The sequence below is a fragment of the Ursus arctos genome, unplaced genomic scaffold (genome assembly GCF_023065955.2).
Source record: "Ursus arctos isolate Adak ecotype North America unplaced genomic scaffold, UrsArc2.0 scaffold_1, whole genome shotgun sequence".
NCBI classification, from domain to species: domain Eukaryota; kingdom Metazoa; phylum Chordata; class Mammalia; order Carnivora; family Ursidae; genus Ursus; species Ursus arctos.
Window position 1 is genome coordinate 67,490,263 of NW_026622763.1, and position 20,232 is coordinate 67,510,494.

At 33.4% G+C, this 20,232-nt stretch overlaps 1 protein-coding gene across 3 annotated transcripts in view; it reads left to right on the forward strand.

The window, feature by feature from the left end:
- Positions 1-20,232, forward strand: part of GLS (glutaminase) — an 81,588-nt gene that overhangs the window by 20,742 nt on the left and 40,614 nt on the right. For all 3 annotated transcript variants that reach the window (XM_026492306.4, XM_026492308.4, XM_026492307.4), the window contains exons 4-9: positions 93-222; positions 945-1,024; positions 3,486-3,649; positions 8,945-9,003; positions 16,867-16,899; positions 16,985-17,043. In XM_026492306.4, the coding sequence (XP_026348091.1) occupies positions 93-222; positions 945-1,024; positions 3,486-3,649; positions 8,945-9,003; positions 16,867-16,899; positions 16,985-17,043 (525 nt within the window). The remainder of the gene's footprint in view (positions 1-92; positions 223-944; positions 1,025-3,485; positions 3,650-8,944; positions 9,004-16,866; positions 16,900-16,984; positions 17,044-20,232) is intronic.

The following is a 20,232-nucleotide window of genomic DNA, read 5'->3' on the forward strand; positions in this document are numbered from 1 at the left end:
TATTTAAATATTCTCCTAATTAATATTGTTATTACCAAGTACTAATATTTGAAAGGCACCCAGTAAATTAATTTTTTTCTCACATTCCACAGATGCGTTCAGAGCAATATTGTTTTGTTGACACAAGCCTTTAGAAGAAAGTTTGTCATTCCTGACTTTATGTCTTTTACCTCTCACATTGATGAGTTATTTGAAAGTGCTAAAAAGCAGTCTGGAGGAAAGGTAACATTTTTGATGTGAATATTTTCCTAAACCAGTCACTTAATTCAGTTCAAGTTAAGGTATAGAAATTCAAGTTATGGAGTTTTCTTGTGCTTTGCTAGTTAAGAAATTTAAGCTAAGTGGAGCTACTGGAGTAAATGCTTTTAAAATATTTTAAATATTCAATTTTGTTATGTAGGCTGCAAAGAAATCTTAAGTTTAAGAATTCTTTTTGATTTTCAGGTGATGGAAATGGCTTTTAACTCTTTAATAAAAGAGTAACTTTATTAAGAATTTCTGTAAATGTGATATCCTCTTAACATTAAATTTTAAAAATTCTCTAAATAAATTACCAAAGGCTATTTTATTTTTTCTCTGTATTGAAAGTTTTTAGATAATGAAACCCTGCTATCGTGACTTTGATTAAAGAATTCTATTTCTTTACCTTTTAAAAAAATCAAGTCTTAGTTCCTCTTTTAGACTATGCTTTTCTAGGAATTGAGAATGCATTGGAAAACATGGGATGAGGGAGGCGGAGAGAAGTCAGTTAGATCTTACCTGTAATCCTCAAGTCTCTTCAGCCCTTAGTTTTTATGACTATTATTATAAAAGATAGACCACAAAGCCATTGAGTGCAATAAAATAACTCTTCATCAGTGGAAGCTAAAGTAAGATAAATTTTTTGGTAGAAGAAATATTATTTGCTTATATTCTGTTAATTTTTTTCCCAATATTTTATATAGGTTGCAGATTATATTCCTCAGCTAGCCAAGTTCAGTCCTGATTTGTGGGGTGTGTCTGTGTGTACAGTAGATGGACAGAGGTGAGTTTATTTCAAATTCATGAAAACCAACTTTAAGCTTTCAATTTTCTATAACAGTGAACATGAGGGGGGGAGGAGCATCTTCTGTGATGGAATTCAGGAAGGAAAATAAGTTTAGATTTTAATTTAATTTTTAAAAACTCAACTGAAATAGTCTTATACGAAACTTTATGAGGCACTTCATCTCATTCAGTTTTAGTCTTGTTATTTGAGTATTTATTTTTCAAGTACCTGCAATTACAGTTTTCTTAGGAAAAGCAGACTTGTCAAAACATGAAATTATTCACTAATGAACTGACCGCTAATAAAATCGGTTCCCATTTCTTAGTTTAACATTAACAGCCTCTCACTGTCTTTGTTGCTCATGCCCCTGATCTGAGCGGTGTAATAGTTAAAACAGTACAGTATGATAATAGTCTATTTCCATCTGTCATTTGCAAAGTGAAAAGTCATTTGCAAACTCAGGATCTCATAAGTTCATGAAAGTGATCTTTGGGAAGCGTTCATGCTGTAGGCAGAGCCATTGACAAATGACATTCTAGCAGAATTATAAAAAGGATAATGATGTGAAGGCACTTCAAAGAGAATGATTTGGTTTTAAAATCAATGAATTATGCGAGGCACTTGAAAAATTGATAAAGTTCTGGAATATTTTTTCAAGAATGACTTTTTATTATACTGTAAGTGAGTTATAAGGATTTATTATCATGTTATAATTTGGTTTTGTCAAGTTAGAAAAATTATGCCAAAAAAGAAAAATCAATTTTTTTATTCATTTGAAGGCTTAGCTCAGAGTTATAATCTTTGTGTTCCTTTTGTTTTTTACATTTTAAATTGAAATGTAACTTACATAAATAAGGTGTACAACTCCTAAGTGTATACAGCTTTATGAATTTATATCAGTGATTAATTTTATCCTACATTTTGTTAAAACTACAAATCATTTAGTTTTATAATTTTCAGTCTTAAATACCTTCTAAGTGATCTTTTTATTTTTTTACCAATTATCTTCCTCAAATATTTACATTAAAAAGACATATCGCTTAGCCCATTCTTTCTTAAGGTATCTGAGGCCCAAAATTCATCTAATACTGGCAGAGGTAAAACAAATACCTGGGTCTCTTAACTTCTAGTTTGTTGTTCTCTCCAGTATGACAGGCTTTTGTTCTCATCTGGGCCTGTAAAATGTACTAACCATTAATTGTGTGTTGAATTAAATGTTGGGTGCTATAAAAGGACACAAATACATAAAAAGACATGGCTTTATTCTTATGGACCAAATTCTAGTATGGAGTGATAGCCCTGATTTTGTATTTGGAGGAAATGATTATAATGCAAGGCTTGCATTATATGATTTTTCTCTTAAACATTCTCTGTGTGTGGAGGTGATTCTTTTAGGTTAGTTGTCTTATCTAGAAAATTTTACAAGTTGATCTTGGAATAGAACATATGTATTTTTAAATCCAAAGGTAATAAGATAGGCTCTTGTCAATGATTGTCAAGTTGAAGTTATAGTCTGAATTAGAAATTATTCATAAACATGGTAGGAAGAATATTATATACTTTTGCTATCTATACATATGTATTTATATTCCATAATATACTTGGAAGTAAGGTGGCTGGCCCTCTGATGTTTCTTTGCCCTTTGATGTCTCCTTTAACCCCATTTTGCCCAGGGGTGGTTATTAATAGTACCCAGTTTCACTATGAATGAGTTTCACTCTGAATGAATGAGTGACTGGTCTGTGTTGGGGCACCTGGGATACTGGTGAGTAAAATAAAGATCTCTGCCCTTGTGAAGCTTACATTATAATAGGGTCAGTGACAGTTTTTCCATTTTTAAACCTATTTTGTACTTCATGTACATCCCAGTTTGGAAACATATAAGGCTTTCTTTTTGTTCTGTTGTTTAGATACGTGGTAATAATGATGCCATTAATGCCAGCTCTAATACAGTTTATAAAACTGGGTGCTGTTTATTTTAACAGGGTTGGAATTATGAGTAGATAAGGTTCACAGGATGAGGCATTTATAGACAAGTTCTCAGAGAATGGTATTGAATCCAAACTGAGCTCTATTTAAAAACTAACCACCATGGTGTAGCCATGATTAAAACCTACAAGTGAAAAAGTGGTGACTAAAAGGGCTAGTTCAATTTATATGCTTGAATACAGGTAGGAGTAAAGAGGGCCATACCCTCTGGGCCTGAGAGGAAAATTATTACATTACTTATTTATTATCTAATTCTGAATCATATTATTACCTGTGTACTTTTAAGTTTTTGTCTTTTTCGTAGTATTCTTCTTAAAACTTAACATTTATTCTTTAATATCCAAGTAAACCTGTGGTTGGATTATGGGAGAACCTTTGTAAATTAGAATTAACATGTAAAAATAACTCCAATTATTCAGACATTTTTTCCAGTTGATTTTAATTATTTTTTAAATCTGCTTTTAAATAGGCATTCTATTGGAGATACCAAAGTTCCATTTTGTCTTCAGTCCTGTGTAAAACCTTTGAAATATGCCATTGCTGTTAATGATCTTGGAACAGAATATGTGCATCGATATGTTGGGAAAGAGCCAAGTGGATTAAGATTCAACAAACTGTTTTTAAATGAAGATGGTAAGAATTACATAAAAGTTAGAAAAAGAGATACGTCATTTTTCTATTTAAATCTAAGAAATTGGGACACCTCAGTGGCTCAGTCGGTTGAGCGTCTGCCTTCAGCTCAGGTCATGATTCTGGGGCCCTGGGCTCGAGTCCCACATCAGGCTCCTTGCTCAGCGGGGAGCCTGCTTCTCCCTCTGCCTATCACTTCCCCTGCTTGTGCTCTCTCTCTCTCTCTGAACAATCAATCAAAGAAGTATTTTTTAATTTTTTTGAAGAAAATTAAAAACATTCATACTTTTTTTTTCATTTCTCATGGAATTTCTGTTAAACAATAGACATAGTTTGTTTAATCACCTACTTTAAAAATATCATTTTTTAGGCCTGTCATACCATTGGAAAATGGAATAAGATGGGGCAGGGAATAAGATTTTCATTTCACTTCCTAACCACGTATAGGAGAATATCTTGTAGTAAAATCTCACAGTGTCTGGGATTTGCTGTAAAATAATTCAGTGAGTATAGCTGGGAGTGCTGGGTGTGATTATTACTGTATGCTAGTAATTATCGAGGCTAACTTAGATGGCCACATGGGTGTTTATTCTTTCTACTTTTGTATTTTATATATATTTGAAAACTCCAGGATAACAAGTTTTTATGGTGGCTGTGGTTGAAATAATGAATATTTTTGCTTTTTCTCTTTCATAACCTTTAATATTTGAAAGAAACATCTTGCATTAAATTGTTGAATAATAAACAAGTCTTACTACTTAATAGGAATTCAAAAGCAAAGGGGGAGGACAAAAGTAGTACTTTCGATCTGATAGAGGTTTTATTTTATTTATTTATTTATTTTTGAAGATTTTGTTTACTGAGAGAGAGAGGGAGAGCATGAGCTGGGGCAGGGGGAGGGGCAGAGGTAGAGGGAGAAGCAGACTCTCCCCGCTAAGCAGGGAGCCCAATGCAGCACTCCATCCTAGGACCTGAGATCATGATCTGAGCTAAAGGCAGATGCTTAACCAACTGAGCCACTGAGGCACCCCTGATAGAAGTGTTTTTTCGTTTGTTTGTTTTCTGATAGAGGATTTAAATCCAAACATCAACCTAGGGGTGCCTGGGTGGCTCAGCCGTTAAGCGTCTGCTTTAGGCTCAGGTCCTGATCCCAGGGTCCTGGGATCGAGCCCCACATCGGGCTCCCTACTCAGTGGGAAGCCTGCTTCTCCCTCTCACTCTCCCCTTGCTTGTGTTCCTTCTCTTGCTATCTCTCTCTGTCAAATAAATAAAATCTTTAAATAAATAAACATCAACCAATGTATTGGTTTCTATATTTCAGTCTTTCCGACATATGCTATGTTCCTCATTTTGTGATGAGTTAAAATAGAATCAAAGAAAGAGTGAAGGAATTTAGTGGTTGCAATAATGGTTGTGAGAAATATACTTTTGCATTTTTTGTTTGTGCTGGATAAAAAATGAAATGTTGGGGCGCCTGGGTGGCTCAGTCGTTAAGCGTCTGCCTTTGGCTCAGGGTGTGATCCCAGGGTCCTGGGATCGAGCCCCACATCAGGCTCCTCTGCTGGGAGCCTGCTTCTTCCTCTCCCACTCCCCTGCTGTGTTCCCACTCTCACTGGCTGTCTCGCTCTCTCTGTCAAATAAATAAATAATCTAAACAAAAAAATGAAATGTGCCTTATACTTATTATTGTTTTATTTTTTTTAATGAAGTTATAAGAATGGTATTTTCTTGGGGCACCTGGGTGTGGCTCAGTCAGTTAAGCGTCCGACTCAATTTTGGTTCAAGTCATGCTCTCAGGGTCCTGGATTGAGCCCCTCTTGGGGCTCCAAGCTCACCAGGGAGTCTGTTTGAGATTCTCTCTCTGCTTGTCCCTCTGCACCCCCCCACTACGCTCTCTCTTTTTCTCTAAAATAAATAAATAAATCTTTAAAAAAAAATGGTATTTTCTTGTGCTTCTCTGTTTTGAGAGCAATTATATTTTCTTACATATTTTACCATAATCTTTCTGTCCTGAAGCTGCATTTGATTTTATGGACATTTTCATAAACTAACAATTTCAACAAGGACATCATATGCAGAAGGACCTTATTTATTAAACCCATTGATATCCAGATTTAATATGGAAATAATATTTTCTATCAAAATTGAACATTTTACAAGAAAAATTAATATTTTCCTATGTAAGTCAAAATGGAGTAATCTAGATGGTTCTGGTGAATTGTGATTGATTATGAGAGAGGTATTTAAAAAATAGAAATGAATACAGGAATTCAAATGTGAAGAAATATTTGAGAAACAAAAATAAAATGGGCATGGAGTAAATGAACTTAACATTACAAGTAATACATTTTTTTTGCTCTGTAGAAATTATATTTTACTGACACAGTAGTCTATAAGAAAAAAATCATAAGAACTCAGAATTTAGCACTGGTTTATGATAACTGAAATATGAAGTTCAGCAAGAGGTTTTACCTTGATATTCTTTGACTTTTTCCAAACCAGTCCCCCCACCTGAGCTAATACTGGGAGCTTAGGAGTAACGGGAAAATGAAAGCCTCACTGTACCACTCCTTCCCAAGTTCTGCATAGATTCTGTGCTCTAAAGTTTTGGTTTTAAACTAGCCCCAGATAAAAACAATTTATAGGTCTTCTTCATATTTAAAACTTCAAGAGTAGACTTACGGTGAAACTATACGCTTTGTGTATGTGCATGTGTCTGTGCATCTAGCATTACAAAATTTAAAAAAATAAATATTTATATTCTCCTACCTTTATAAGACTGTGGTAAGTTAAGATTAATATGAATATAATAGATAAAGAAATTACAGTGCTCTTTTAATGTTGGTAGTTTTACAGTGCTTTTACAGCATAAAAACATTTTAATCCTGTGGTGGAGAGTTGGCCTGACACTTTCTGTAATTATAGATGAGGAAATAAGTTATTTGATGGAGATATCAATTTTGGAAACAACCGTCTTCTAGTGCAGTCTTTTTCTACCTTACAGTAGAAATTAGATTAATTAACAAATACTTACATAGCCTTCTTCCCCTCTATTGTTAACAGGTGTGGAGGGTAAATGGATCTTGGTTCTTCGAGTAACTTATCTAGCTAATACTAAAGGATATGGGAAACAATTATGTGTATCTAATACATGGAGAAGAAATACAAACTCTTGTCTTACAAGTGTGTAATTGACAGAAGCCAAAATATGTATGTTGGTTTATATTGTGAAGGATTTGAGAAAGACAGGCATTGAATTAATTTACATGAGGAAAACGACTGAATTGTATATAGAAAGAGCAAAGTTTGGGTGGTTGGGTAAATGGGTACTGCAGGATTAAACTCTATATAGAATATACTTTTTTATATAGCCCTTTAAAATTCCAGTATAATACTTAAAATATAAATATATTACTCTGAAATTAATGTTTTTAGTTCTTTAGTGTATGCATTATTAACTTTGACTTAGCTTCAGTTATGAACCACATCTTTGGAAGGTTTGAGAAGCTTTTGCTAGTATAATATGGAAGAACTTTCTTCATGTTTTGTTCCTTTGGAAAGAATAAATACATGCTAAAATTAAACAGTTTTGTGCATTCTAGTTAAAAGTACCCATAAATTCCAGATGTTGCCCATGTTCATTTTGTCATTATACCAAGCTAATGTATGTCATTACTTCAGATGGTATCTTTTATTAATTAGCTTAAGTGTTATTTCTGCTGTCATGAGTATTTTTTAATTAAGAATTCTAAATGGAACTTTTCAATCCTCCCTTCCTACGTACAGTGGAGCAGGAAGCAAGTAGATTTTACAGTCATAGTTTTTAGACCGAGGTGTTAGACTGCAGTAATGCTGGTGTTATAATATCTGGTCTATTTCCAAACATTGAGGTGTCTGGCTTTTGAGCCAAAGGCAGAGAGAGCAGTTGCTTACATCTGAAAATTGCACTGTCATGCCATAAAATGCTTTCTTGTTCTTTGAAAGATCTTGAATGCAGCTGATGTGGTATTTGCAGAATATTTATGATTTAGAAAATATTAAATGCACACATTTTGTGGTACCATTTGGAATATACACATTAGCTGCCTCCTAAAGGCCCTAGAGCCTAAACATGATAATGTCAAAAAACCGTGAAAGGGGGGCGCCTGGGTGGCACAGCGGTTAAGCGTCTGCCTTCGGCTCAGGGCGTGATCCCGGCGTTATGGGATCGAGTCCCACATCAGGCTCCTCCGCTAAGAGCCTTCTTCTTCCTCTCCCACTCCCCCTGCTTGTGTTCCCTCTCTCGCTGGCTGTCTCTATCTCTGTCGAATAAATAAATAAAATCTTAAAAAAAAAAAAAAAACCATGAAAGGGCAGATGCATAAACATCTACACAAATACAAATATAAACTAATTTAGCACAGCTTGATTTCTGTATTGTTTTTCAAATAAATACATCTTTATTGTCAGAAAATATACGAAGAATACAGAATATAATTTAAATCCTCTGTAGCACTTTTATCATAGGTATATCCCTTTATAGTGTTTGTGTTTTCTTTTTCTGTATATATATGTGTATATTCATAAAAACAAAAACAAAGCACTTTTTTTTTTTTTAAGATTTTACTTATTTGACAGAGCACAAGCAGGCAGAGCAAGGGTAGGCAGAGGGAGAAGAAGCAGACTTCCTGCTGAGCAGGGAGCGAGGTAGGGCTTGATCCCAGGACCCCATGATCATGACCTGAGCCCAAGGCAGACGCTTAACCGACTGAGCCACCCAGGTGCCCCCAAAATAAAGCACTTTAAAAAGCATGAGTGGTTTCATACTAGATGTGCTTTTTTCAAGGTTATTTTTTAATAGTAATATTATTTGAGTGCATAAGGGTGTGCCATGTACATTTAAGCATGTCGTGTGTTTTAATTCATTCAAGCATTATGACTCATGGAGGTGTTGTGCTTTTTATTACTCCCAATATACAGTGGGAAAATTGAGGCACAGTCAAGTTCAGTTACTTGCCCAAGGTCAAATAGCTAGTAAATAGTAGAGTTAGAAAATTTCAATGTATTTTTATACTACTATTTACTGTCTTTCAATACATGAATCTTTCTCTTCCCATATAATTATTATAGAAGTATATTATTGGTTTGATAAATAAATGACTTAAATGTATTATTTCACACTCTCTTCCCCCTCCAAAGAAAGAACTGTAACAATATCTTATATAAAGAAAATAGATATATGTTCACGGGAAATACCTATACATCATGGAAAATGATATCAAGTATTTGAAATAATGCTCTCGTTTTTATATTTTACAGATAAGCCACATAATCCTATGGTAAATGCTGGAGCAATTGTCGTGACTTCATTAATAAAGGTAAAATGTTGACAATTCCTTTTAACCTAGTAAGTTTTTAAAAATAACTAAGGCATAAAGATGAATCTTGGATTATTTACGTAGAATTATGAAAAGCTTTGGTGTTAAAAAAATTAATCTTCTGGTATAAAGCTAAAATTCTTATTTATTTAAAAATAAATAATGTAATTTCAAGGACGAATTTAAAAACAGATGACTCATTGTAAGAGTTACTCAGTTACTCTTGACCTGAAGATCTGGCAAAAATTCAAAAAGAAGTCTCTGCTGAACAATAGGCACAGAGGTTTTTCTTCCTAAAGTTTTGATATTTTTTTCTTCCCTTTCCTTTTGGCTCTTCAAAAATGAACAGATGTAAACACTGTTAAAAGCATTTTACTGTTAACTGTTTGTCATCAGCATATGTAGGAACAAATGTTCTGGTACTTTGTGTTAAGACAAAGTACGTTTAACCCTTGAATATTCTCAAGTCCCTTCTACTCTCAGGAGCTACATTCACGATTTTCATTTGAACTTCTTTCATTTGTTTTGCTTACTATCATAGCTAAAATAAGTAAGACTTATTCCAATTATTAAGTTATATTATTTTTCTTATGCTTTGTTTTACATTGTATGTTTTGATTGTTTTAGTGTCTGGTTTGCCTTAATAATTGGAAGCTCTAATGTTGTTTGGAATAAGTATTTGAAAATGATTTGAGTGTGTGATACTGTTTAGATTTTTAATTTCTAATTATAAATTTCATTTATAGTCAAATAAATTTTATTTATGTTTGGAACATTTATATACTTTCTTCAGTAAATCTGTGCTTATCTTTTCCAAGCATAAAAAACATAGCTACATGGCTTTGTAGATGCGTTAGTGAGGATGGGATACCCTGGTTACACAAAGAATGTTTGGATATAAATTATGCCTTTGGCCCAATTAATAAAAATTTACCTAATTTGTATACTAGAAATCCTTTTTCATGAATTTTTCATGTTCATGAGAAAAGCCTTTAAAATAGAAGACTATTATCATAAGAATTATATATGTTTAGTTGTTATTTTAGGGCATATACTTTGTAAGCATTGGCCCACTTAATCCTTGTAACTCTAGTGAGGTAGGTATTATAGCCAAGTGTTATTCTTTAATGTAACTAATTTTAATAGACAATGGAAGTTTTTATTTTGCCCATTAAAACATCTAGCTATTCATGACTGTTTTACCTAAGATAAAAGTTGTCAGGTTGAGGTGAAAGAATATTGGTTTATTGTAGAAAATTACAATACAAATCCGTGTTAGGCACAGTTCTTCATTCAAGTAGCTTGCTTACCTTGTAGTGTGAGGTGGACACAGTATAAATGGGTGGACACAGTATAAATGGGTCCTTACAGTGAAATTCAGTAAGCACTGCGATGAGAGAAAAATCTCATTAATAATTGTTTAGATTTGAACAAGTACCAAATTAGAGGTAAGGAAAGTTAAAATAATACAACCTATGTATTAGTGCTTGATGAGAAAACCACTAGAATGGTTCCAAACCTTTTTTGGGTCTTCCCAGAAACATGTTCACATACAATGATTTTATATAAACTTTAAGGAGTTTACAGACACCCTTTGAAGCTGATCTGTGAATCCAAGTTGAAGAACTCTTATATTGAAGAAAGAGTAACATAGCACACCAATAGTATTTTCAGGAAAGGGCATATGTAAATGATTAGAAGACGCCTTCCTTAACTGCATGCAATTAAACATCTTTTGTTTAATGATTCATGGGTTTCATATACTATGCTGAAATGCTGCATGTGAGAAATGCATGTCTGGTCATATCACACCATCACTTCATCAGTTTCACTTCTCATGTTCAGTCATGAGCCATAAAAGTCACATTGAGCCCCATTAGTATGAAACAGTGAAAAAAACACATATACACAACATAAGTGTGGTTCAGTGTCCAACAGTGCAAGAATTTAACCGAGTCATCTTGTATTTATAAATTTGATCAGTGATTTTAAATATATAAACATTTTAAATTTACTGGCAAAGTTGAAAATGAGGCTTTGGGGTACAGTTCATATTTAAGGTCACTTTCTTGCAATTTTTGTTTTGTTTTTAGAAGTGTTTCACAAGTTTCTTTTTCTTTAATGAAGTTCATCTAAGTCTCGGAGGGGTAAGCGTCATCTCCCTCTGTAAAACTACTGCCCCAGAATGTAATACTTCCTTTAGACTGTTGTGTTTTTTTTTTTAAAGAATTCAGAACTCCTCTAAAAATCTGTATGTGATCTGTGAAGATTTTATGATCACATATTTATGAATTGGTAATTGAAATTGAGGTAGCAAAACCATAGCTGGAAGGGTCTTCAAGTCCAGCCTTCTTACATTATATAGATGCAGCGAGGAAACTGAGACTAGATAGGGACTGACAGCAGTAGAGTCGGGCTTGAGCTATCTGATTTGTTTGCTCTTCATTAGAATTCACTCTGCCATATAAAATGTAGGTGTTTGCTGTTTCTCTTGATGACATCTTTGTCCTTACCTAGCATGGTTATATTGTCCCAAATGCAGAAATTTTATTTTCTTAATTTTAACTTGTACAAAAGATAACAATTTATTGGCTTTAAAGTCACATCTAATTTTTAGTGGGTGTGATGTGATCATTCTTTGGACGTTAGTCAGTACCTGCTATCTGTAAGGAACTAACCCTTTTCTCAAGGAGCTTGCATTTGAGTACCCAAAGCGTGGATATTTTACCATGGCTACTAGATATGAATTTTGTTTTTTAGCTCTTTTAGTTGATAACCTTAAAGCTATTTTTTCTTTCAAACTTCAGCTTTATTTGGTGCTATTAAAACATTCTCCTCATGTTAGTCTTCTCCCACCCTGCCCCCAAAATTAAGTAGAGTCTTTAGTAAGACTCTTTATTTCTTAATTTTGTAGTATTGATATTTTTTCCTTGTAGGATTGGAGATGGTCCTCAGGAAATGGGGGAAGAGGCAGAGCAAATGTTCAAAAGGATTAGCAGATTGTGGAAAAAAGGAGGATTTGGACAGAAGGAACCTGTTGCATAAATTCTTAACTACTAAACTTATAGGAAAACTCCAATATTTAAAATTTTAAACAAAGCTTATATAGGTAAATACCTTCAAAAAAAACCAAATGTCATTTTGTACTTAAAGTGCACACAATTTAAAAAACTATAAAATTAATATCCTTTCTTTTTCATTGTGGTAAATACTAAGTTTAAAGGAATACTTTTTGATGCAGTTTGTTTTATCTGATGATGATAATATGATTGCTTGATTTAAAAGGAAGAGTAAAAATAAATTTGAAAGGAGCACTGTTAACTCTGGGATAGCGGTATATGTATGTAATATTTTTCTTTGCAGTGGTAAAAATTTCACCTAGTTTTAGTTTAAAAGTTAAGATCTTTGGATAATTTGAGGGTTAGGGTGGGAAAATGAGGACTACATATTTCAAGATAATTGCCATACTTTTGCTTTTTTATTTTAAAGGTAAAGAGTAAGTTACATTGTCTTCTGTGTTTATGTCTCTCTTTATTGTAGTGGTATTTTCCAGTTTTTGTCATTTGAAGAAGCCCGATTTTTTTTTTTAATCAGAAGTATTTTTAAATTTAAAAGATCAGATTTTTTTTCTTTTTAAAAGACAAGTCAGTCATACTCCATGAAAATAAGATGAAACTAGTATGTATGTAGTGCCCAGTTTGGTTATGTTAGCAGCAACCTGTTGGATGTGCCTGTGAGCCACAATTTTAAGGTGGTTTGTGGCTCTGGGGAGCACTGAATGATGCTTTGGATTTGGGATTTTTATTGTATTATTGTTTTATTCACTCCATGTTTATATCAGTTGAATTGTTGGAGGTTTTTTAATGAAGGGCGGATAATTTATTGCCAACAGAACTTTTCTCTTTGTGTTTAGGGCTAATCTAAATAATACTAGGTTTAGAACATTATTTTTTACCTGTAATATCTATTTTAAGTCCTCCAAGTATTATTTAGCTTTAAAGCATTTTCTGTGGCAAGGTTAAACTAAGAGTATTTTATAAAATCATTTTCAGTTACTTCTTTTTGCCTTTTTTATGCCTCTTTCCTCAGTGATCTCTAATTTTCAATTGGCTTTACACCTCCATACTTTATGAATGGAATCAAGTGATTTACTTATAAAATAACTGATTAATGCATGGACTTTAAATGAATCATTTTTATATTAAATTTATTAGCTTATGTCCCTGTTAACAGTAATATTTTCACCTATGTTTTAATGTATAATACATAATTGAGTTCAAGAGTATGTTGTAAAAACAGGCAATAAAACACGCCAACATAGTTATATTAATTCTTTTAATAGTCAGTGTTTAAAACTCTGTACCTGTTTATCACATTTTCATTCATAAAGTTTTCTTCAATTAAATGGAAATTTTTTAACTTAGTGTAGGTATGTTTACAGAGAAATTAATTTGTATACTTATCTAGTCTCTAGATCTGATTAATACCCTTTTCAAACAAAACATGGTTTGCTTTTTAAAAGTAATTTAATCTCCGGCATCCTGTAAGTCTTCCTTAACATACGAAAATCCCTCTAGAAACTTCCTTTATCTCCACTCCCCCACAACTTAAATGTATACAACAATCACAGTGCAGCTCATTCTGCCCATGGGTCCTGTCCCCTTCCTTTACACTTTTTCACACACGCCCCCCCCCCAAAAAAACTATAAAATTAAGTTTGGTGAATGGATTTGGCAAATATTTTTTCCAATTTATTTTTTTAAGTTTTCCTACTGTACTTACTATGTATCACTGTAACTTTTTCTAAAATTAAAATAACATACCTAATAATGTTTGTACAGTGACTTAAAACTGGGATAAACATATCCCTGGTTATGGGAAATTTTTTTCCAAGAGATAAAGGGACATTAATAGTTTTAAGACTATCAGTTTCCAAATCTCAGTTTTTCTTAAAATTAGTCTGCCTTTGGTCCACATTTCTCCCCATTTTTCATAAGAAGGCACACTTCTCATGTTTCCCAAATTTTATATGGTGCACTGCTTCAGGTTGTAAAAACCAGTTGGGCACCAACAAAAGAGAATATTTTGAAATATTAGAATCAGTGGTATTGAGGATATGAATCATTGTAAAGAGTGGGAACAGCCCTCTCTCTACTAGGTTGTTTCTAGGTCTTTGGTTTCAACAAAATGGACAGAGGATCTAATCAAGTTGTTAGTAAGAAGAGCATTAAGTATAATTTTTAAGGATGGATTACTGTGTGACTTGTATACGTAAAGAACTGAGTGGTATTGTTATAACAAAACCTTTTCTATTTCTATCTGCTTCTGTTGTCAGCAAGATTTCTCAACTCATACATGTGTAAAAATTTTAAATAGGAAGAGATTTAATTTCCTTATTCTAGCAGTAGAAAATATCCACCTATACATGAACTAATTAAAAATCAATTACTACTTCAAAGAGAAAAGACTATTCTAAAGTAACAGTTGTAAATTATTATTAACAAACATTTTTTTTCTTTAACTTTTTATGAAAAATTTCAAACATATACAAAATAAACGTGATAGTGTAACTATCCCCCATGTACCCATTCCTGGCTTCTGATTTTCATAACATCTCTTCACCCCTCTGCACCCTACTATTAGATAATGATGATGGACTTTTTTTTTACAGTTTACATTTTTGCTTTTGGGGGATTTACTCTAGTTTATTTTGTATGTGTATGTGTGCTTTTTTGCTCACATCTTTGCAAATAAACTTTATACAGTTATTTTTTTAGAAATTAAAATAACATTTTGTATTGATTATTAGAGCCCATATATCCCTGGGGTACACGGATTCTTCCCAAGAGATACAGGGGCAAATATATTTTATTGACTTAAGTTAAATACTATTTTCAGGGTAGAAAGTAAGAACAAACATTAATCAAGTGCTTTTACATTTAAATGGGGAAGTTTTGGGGAGAGACTTTTTTGGGTCAACAAAAATTAGTGAGATACTTTATTTTGCTTGTTTATATAATCTGCCTAGGACATTTCAAGTAGCTTATCCAAAATGTTATGTAATGATTGACATTGGTAAATATCAGTTGTTTTTTAAAAGCAGCATAGAAGCAAAACTCAATTGTGCTTTAATTTAGTAACCTGCAGAGTAGACCAAGCATGTGACCATAGTCTAGAGTTGAAAGGTTTTTTTTTTTCTTTTTATTAAACATGACAGCTAAATAAAGAAAATTTGTATTTGTCCTGTAGGGCAACAGTTTAGGTTAGAGAATGAAAGTTCAGTATAACTTGTCTATTTTACATTGATTAATTGTATAATGGTAATTATCCATGTAACATCCCAATGCAAATGCTGACATCCTTTTCCAAAAGAGTTGTTTTTTTTTTTTTTTGTGCTTTTTCAAAGATTAAAAAGGTTTTTGTGGTTTAAATGTTGTTACATATTTTACAGCATTAGGATCTATGGAATATTTTGACAACTGCAACAGTTCAATGAAGTTGGTAATTTCTTCTTTTAATTATTTTTCATTGAACAGCTTTGGAGTTACATTTCTACTTTTTGAATTCTGGTGTATTATAAGGAAAGAAAACTTAAAATATGTCAAAAGGCACTTTAGAAAAAATACATAGATAGTGATTACAATATGGCTGTAGCTAAATTATCCTTATCTTGTTTAAGCTTTGTTAATGCCTAATTTTGATGAAATAGTGTGTCTTTTTCAGCTACTGATTGTATATGTGATTGACATCCTTTCTTAAATAAGTTGATTTGTAAGGTTTCACAGATTATCAGCCACATCCTAGTCCACTTGTAAAGTGGAGAATGAACCTGGCTTTATTCAGTTAAATAATTCTCTGGTACAGGTTTCCCCCCTCATAATAAAATTTTAAAGTGTAATGTTTTGGAAGTTTTGAGGGTAAAGTTAAGAAATTTGTTCTTAAATTTTTAGTTGTCAAATTATTTTAAACCTGTTTTAAAAATTAGAGATGTATTGTTTCTGTTGGGTGCACATCACCAATTAATACGTTTGATTTCAGATCTACATCTTACTGATTTGTAAACTTCGCCGAGGTAAAATGAAACCATTTGGCTACTTGAACTGATCTACGTTACATAGGTTTTTCCTATTGACATTTGCAGTAGCTAACATATCAGAAATAGAAGTGATGAAACAATACATCTTCCATGCTCTGAATTGGCATAATGCTAAATTCAAATGTAGCTAATTTTTTAGAGACTATGGAATATATATTTTTTTAGTTCAAGTATTGTTAAAACAAGTGAGATGTTAAAGGTAGAGCTTTCTTTACACTAGCAAAATGTATTCAGAATGTTTGCATATACTAGAATTATAAAAGATTAGTTAGTTTTGCAACATAACTCATTTTTCTAACTCTAATACTGGTTTAAGGTTATTTTAAAAATATAAGTAGATTGTTCTTAATTGGAAACCATAATTTATAAATACTCAATTCTTTTCTAAGGGTGAAACTTTATTTTAAGTTTTTTTTAAAATATGAAATTAAATAACATGTTCTAGAATATTATGTGTTGTCACGAAAGATAAGGGGACTTGGGGTAACTAAAATTCTGTAACTTTGGGTTGGGTAAAGATATACTTAAAATAAAGCATTCCCTTTGTAATTCAGATCCATTTTCAACATATTGGTGTTAATAAAAGAACATGTAAAAAGTTTATGTAAATATTAAATTATTTTAGAGTATTTCCTAGTCTTAAAAGTACTAATGCACGGTATATTAATTATAATGATAGCAGTTTGAAATTTTGATATTATATTCACTTAAAACTTAACTGTGGGGTGATGTCTGTATTAACATATTTATGTCTCATTTCTTTGCAGCAAGGAGTGAATAATGCTGAAAAATTTGACTATGTAAGTGTAATATGGAATTCAGTTTTCATGCTGTATTTGTTATATATTTGTTTTTTGACTAATGCTTTCTAATTTTGGTTTATAGGTGATGCAGTTTTTGAATAAGATGGCTGGCAATGAATATGTTGGATTCAGTAATGCAACGTGAGTCTGATTTATGACTTAAGTTTTTTATAATAGGCCAGGCCTCTTTAAATTAACAAAAATAACTAGATTATAGAAGTCTATTTTAAATACTGTCTTTTCCCTGCTCCCTTCCTCCCTCTCCCCCCCCTTTATTATAATACGCAGTGTACTTAGAATTAATCTGTTTTCTCTTGTTGGTGCTAGGGCTTATTTCAGTGAATAAATACATGCTTTGAACAGTTTTAATAAACCTCTTGTGGGTAATTACAGAGTTAGAAGGGAACCCAACTTTTCTTTAAATTACTGATAGGGACGCCCGGGTGGCCAGTCGCTAAGCATCTGCCTTTAGCTCAGGTCATGATCCCAAGGTCCTAGGATTGGGTCCCGCATCAGGCTCCTTGCTCAGTAGGGAGACTGCTTCTCCCTCTGCTTGCCACTCCCCCTGCTTGTGTGCTCCCCTCCCCCCCGACAAACAAATAAATTTTTTTTTAAATTACTGATTTCTTTTTATTCAGTTATTCAGTTTTCTCTTTGCCTGTAATACATGTTTTACCTCTCTCTCTCTTTTTTTTTTTTTTTTTTTTTTTTTTAGATTTTATTTATTTGTTATTTTGAGAGAGCTAGAGAGCGTGTGTGAGCTGGGGTGGGGGGCGGGGAGCAGAGGGAGAGGGACAAGCTGACTCTGGGCTGAATGAGGAGCCTGTTGCGTGGCACAATCCCAGGACCCTGCTGGGGTCAGATCATGACCTGAGCAGAAACTAAGAGCCGGACGCTTAACTGCCTGAGACAGCCAGGTGCCCCATCTTACCTCTCTTAATTTTTCTGCCTGGTTAACTTGACTTTCACCCAATTTTTTATTTTGAAATTTGCCAATCTACAGAAAAGTTGAAAGAATAAACAATGAATATCTGGGTATCTTTCACCTATGTTTTCTGATTAATATTTTGTCTCATTTGCTTTTCCTCAATCTCTTTCTTTAAATGAGGCATTTAAAAACGTGTATCTCTCTATATATGTACAAACATGTAAATATACATGTATATGATTGGATTTTTTTTTCTGAACTAATAGAAATAAAGTTATAGATCTCACATTTCACCCTTAAATAACTCAACATGTATATTCTAAGAATAAGGACATTCTCCTATATAACCACAATACCATCAACGTATTTAAGATCATTAACATTAATTTAAAAGTATTAATATGTAAATGTCCCTAATTGTCCCCTAAATGCCTATTACGGCCATTTGCCCCCAGGAATTAATCAAGGTTCATGCAATACATTTATGTCTCTTTTGCTTTATTAAAATAGAAGAGTCCCCCTGCCCCCTACACCCTTGCTTAATAAAATTTTATTAAATGGCTTTCTTTGAGGAGTGCCAATCATTTGTTTTACAAAGCAGGAATTAACTAACTTTCTCTATGAAGGACCAGATAGTAAATATTTCAGACTTGTGGGCCATATAGACTCTGTGGCAACTACTCATTTCTACTATTTTTGTAGGAAAGCAGACATAGACAATATGAGGTGGTGTTCCAAGAAACTTTATTTATAAAAACAGGCAGCAGGCTGCGTCTGGCCCATGGCCTATAGTGGATATTCTCCATTTTGAATAGGTCTGGTTGTTTCCTGTGGTTAGATAAAGCTGAAACAGTTTTGGCATGACTACTAACTAGGTGATACTTTGTACTACATATTTCAGGAGGCAAAAATTTTCAGGTTGTCTGCTGTACCAACTTTATTCATCAGCTAAAGTATCTTTTTCCAGGAAGTTTTTCATGAATCTTATCTCACCTCTCTTCTGTGGTCTCATATTACCATATTTAATTGAGCTTACTCTGTGTCTCTCTGCCCCATCACTGCTATTAGTTCTGATCTCCTTTAGATCTGGATAGAGTATCTTCTAATTCATTTTTGTATTCCTGTTACCTGGCAGATAATAGGCACTTGATAGTGTTTGTTGGACAGAGATATATGCTAGGCATTGTGATAATTGCTGAGTAGTTAGTACACTATGCTGATTCTTTTTAAAGGTATGGCAAGTTGACAAGTTTATTTTCAAGAGTTTTTCCACATTCAGCATTGCTTTTCTGACCTTAGAAACATTAAAATGTATAGTTAGGGGGGACTGCCACCCCCCAGTCCATGATCGATAATGCAAAGTGTGTCACCCACAGTTCCTCTTTTGTCAGCAGCCTTCTGGACACTTGTAGGTTGATTTCTCAAATGTACTGCAAATTAAATCTGTTAAATTAAAACTCATTCTCTTTCTTCTCAAACTGCTCTTTGCTCCAGGGTTCCCATTAGTTGATATCACTATCCTTTCAGTAGACTGCACTAGAAATCTAGACTTTTGTACCAGACTTCAATCTCTTTCCCGTCAGGTTGGAAAATTTGCTGAACTGCTCTCATGTTTGATCATACCTCTCCTTCCATTCTTATCACCACTACCGAAGTTCAGGCTTTCGGTGGCTCTTTTTACTCTGGTCTCCTAGTAACCTCAGTCATCCTTTCTTTTTCCCCTTTCCCAAATTGATGTCATACTTATCCTTCTAAAATGTAGATCTGGGGGCGCCTGGGTGGCGCAGTCGTTAAGCAGCTGCCTTCGGCTCAGGGCGTGATCCGGGCGTTATGGGATCGAGCCCCACATCAGGCTCCTCTGCTGTGAGCCTTCTTCTTCCACTCCCACTCCCCCTGCTTGTGTTCCCTCACTTGCTGGCTGTCTCTATCTCTGTCAAATAAATAAATAAAATCTTGAAAAAAAAATAAAATGTAGATCTGAAAAGGTAATTTGATTGAAAGCCTTTAAGCTTTCATTTTGTTGGCAGTCAGGAGCCATTTTTAGCATTGATCAGTCTTGTTAATGTGGTCCTAGTCTCCTTTGTTAGTTTGATGTTTCTCCACTCTTCTCCATGAACCCTGTTTTCCAGATACATCAGAATATGTGCCATTCTTCAGTGAAGTTCTAGCTTTTATATTTTTTAACTTTGTGCTACATGGAATTTGCCACTGCCTAGGCTTCCCCCTGAAATCTGTTAATCCAACAAATGCTGAAAGGCCCATTTCATGTGTTCCTCTCTCAGTGAAATTTCCATAATCAAGTTGGAATTGATTATTATATTTTCGGAGGATCCAAAAGATTCTGCAACTTTTTAGTATATTTTTTAATGGTGGAATATTTGATAATTTTAAAATTATCTTTA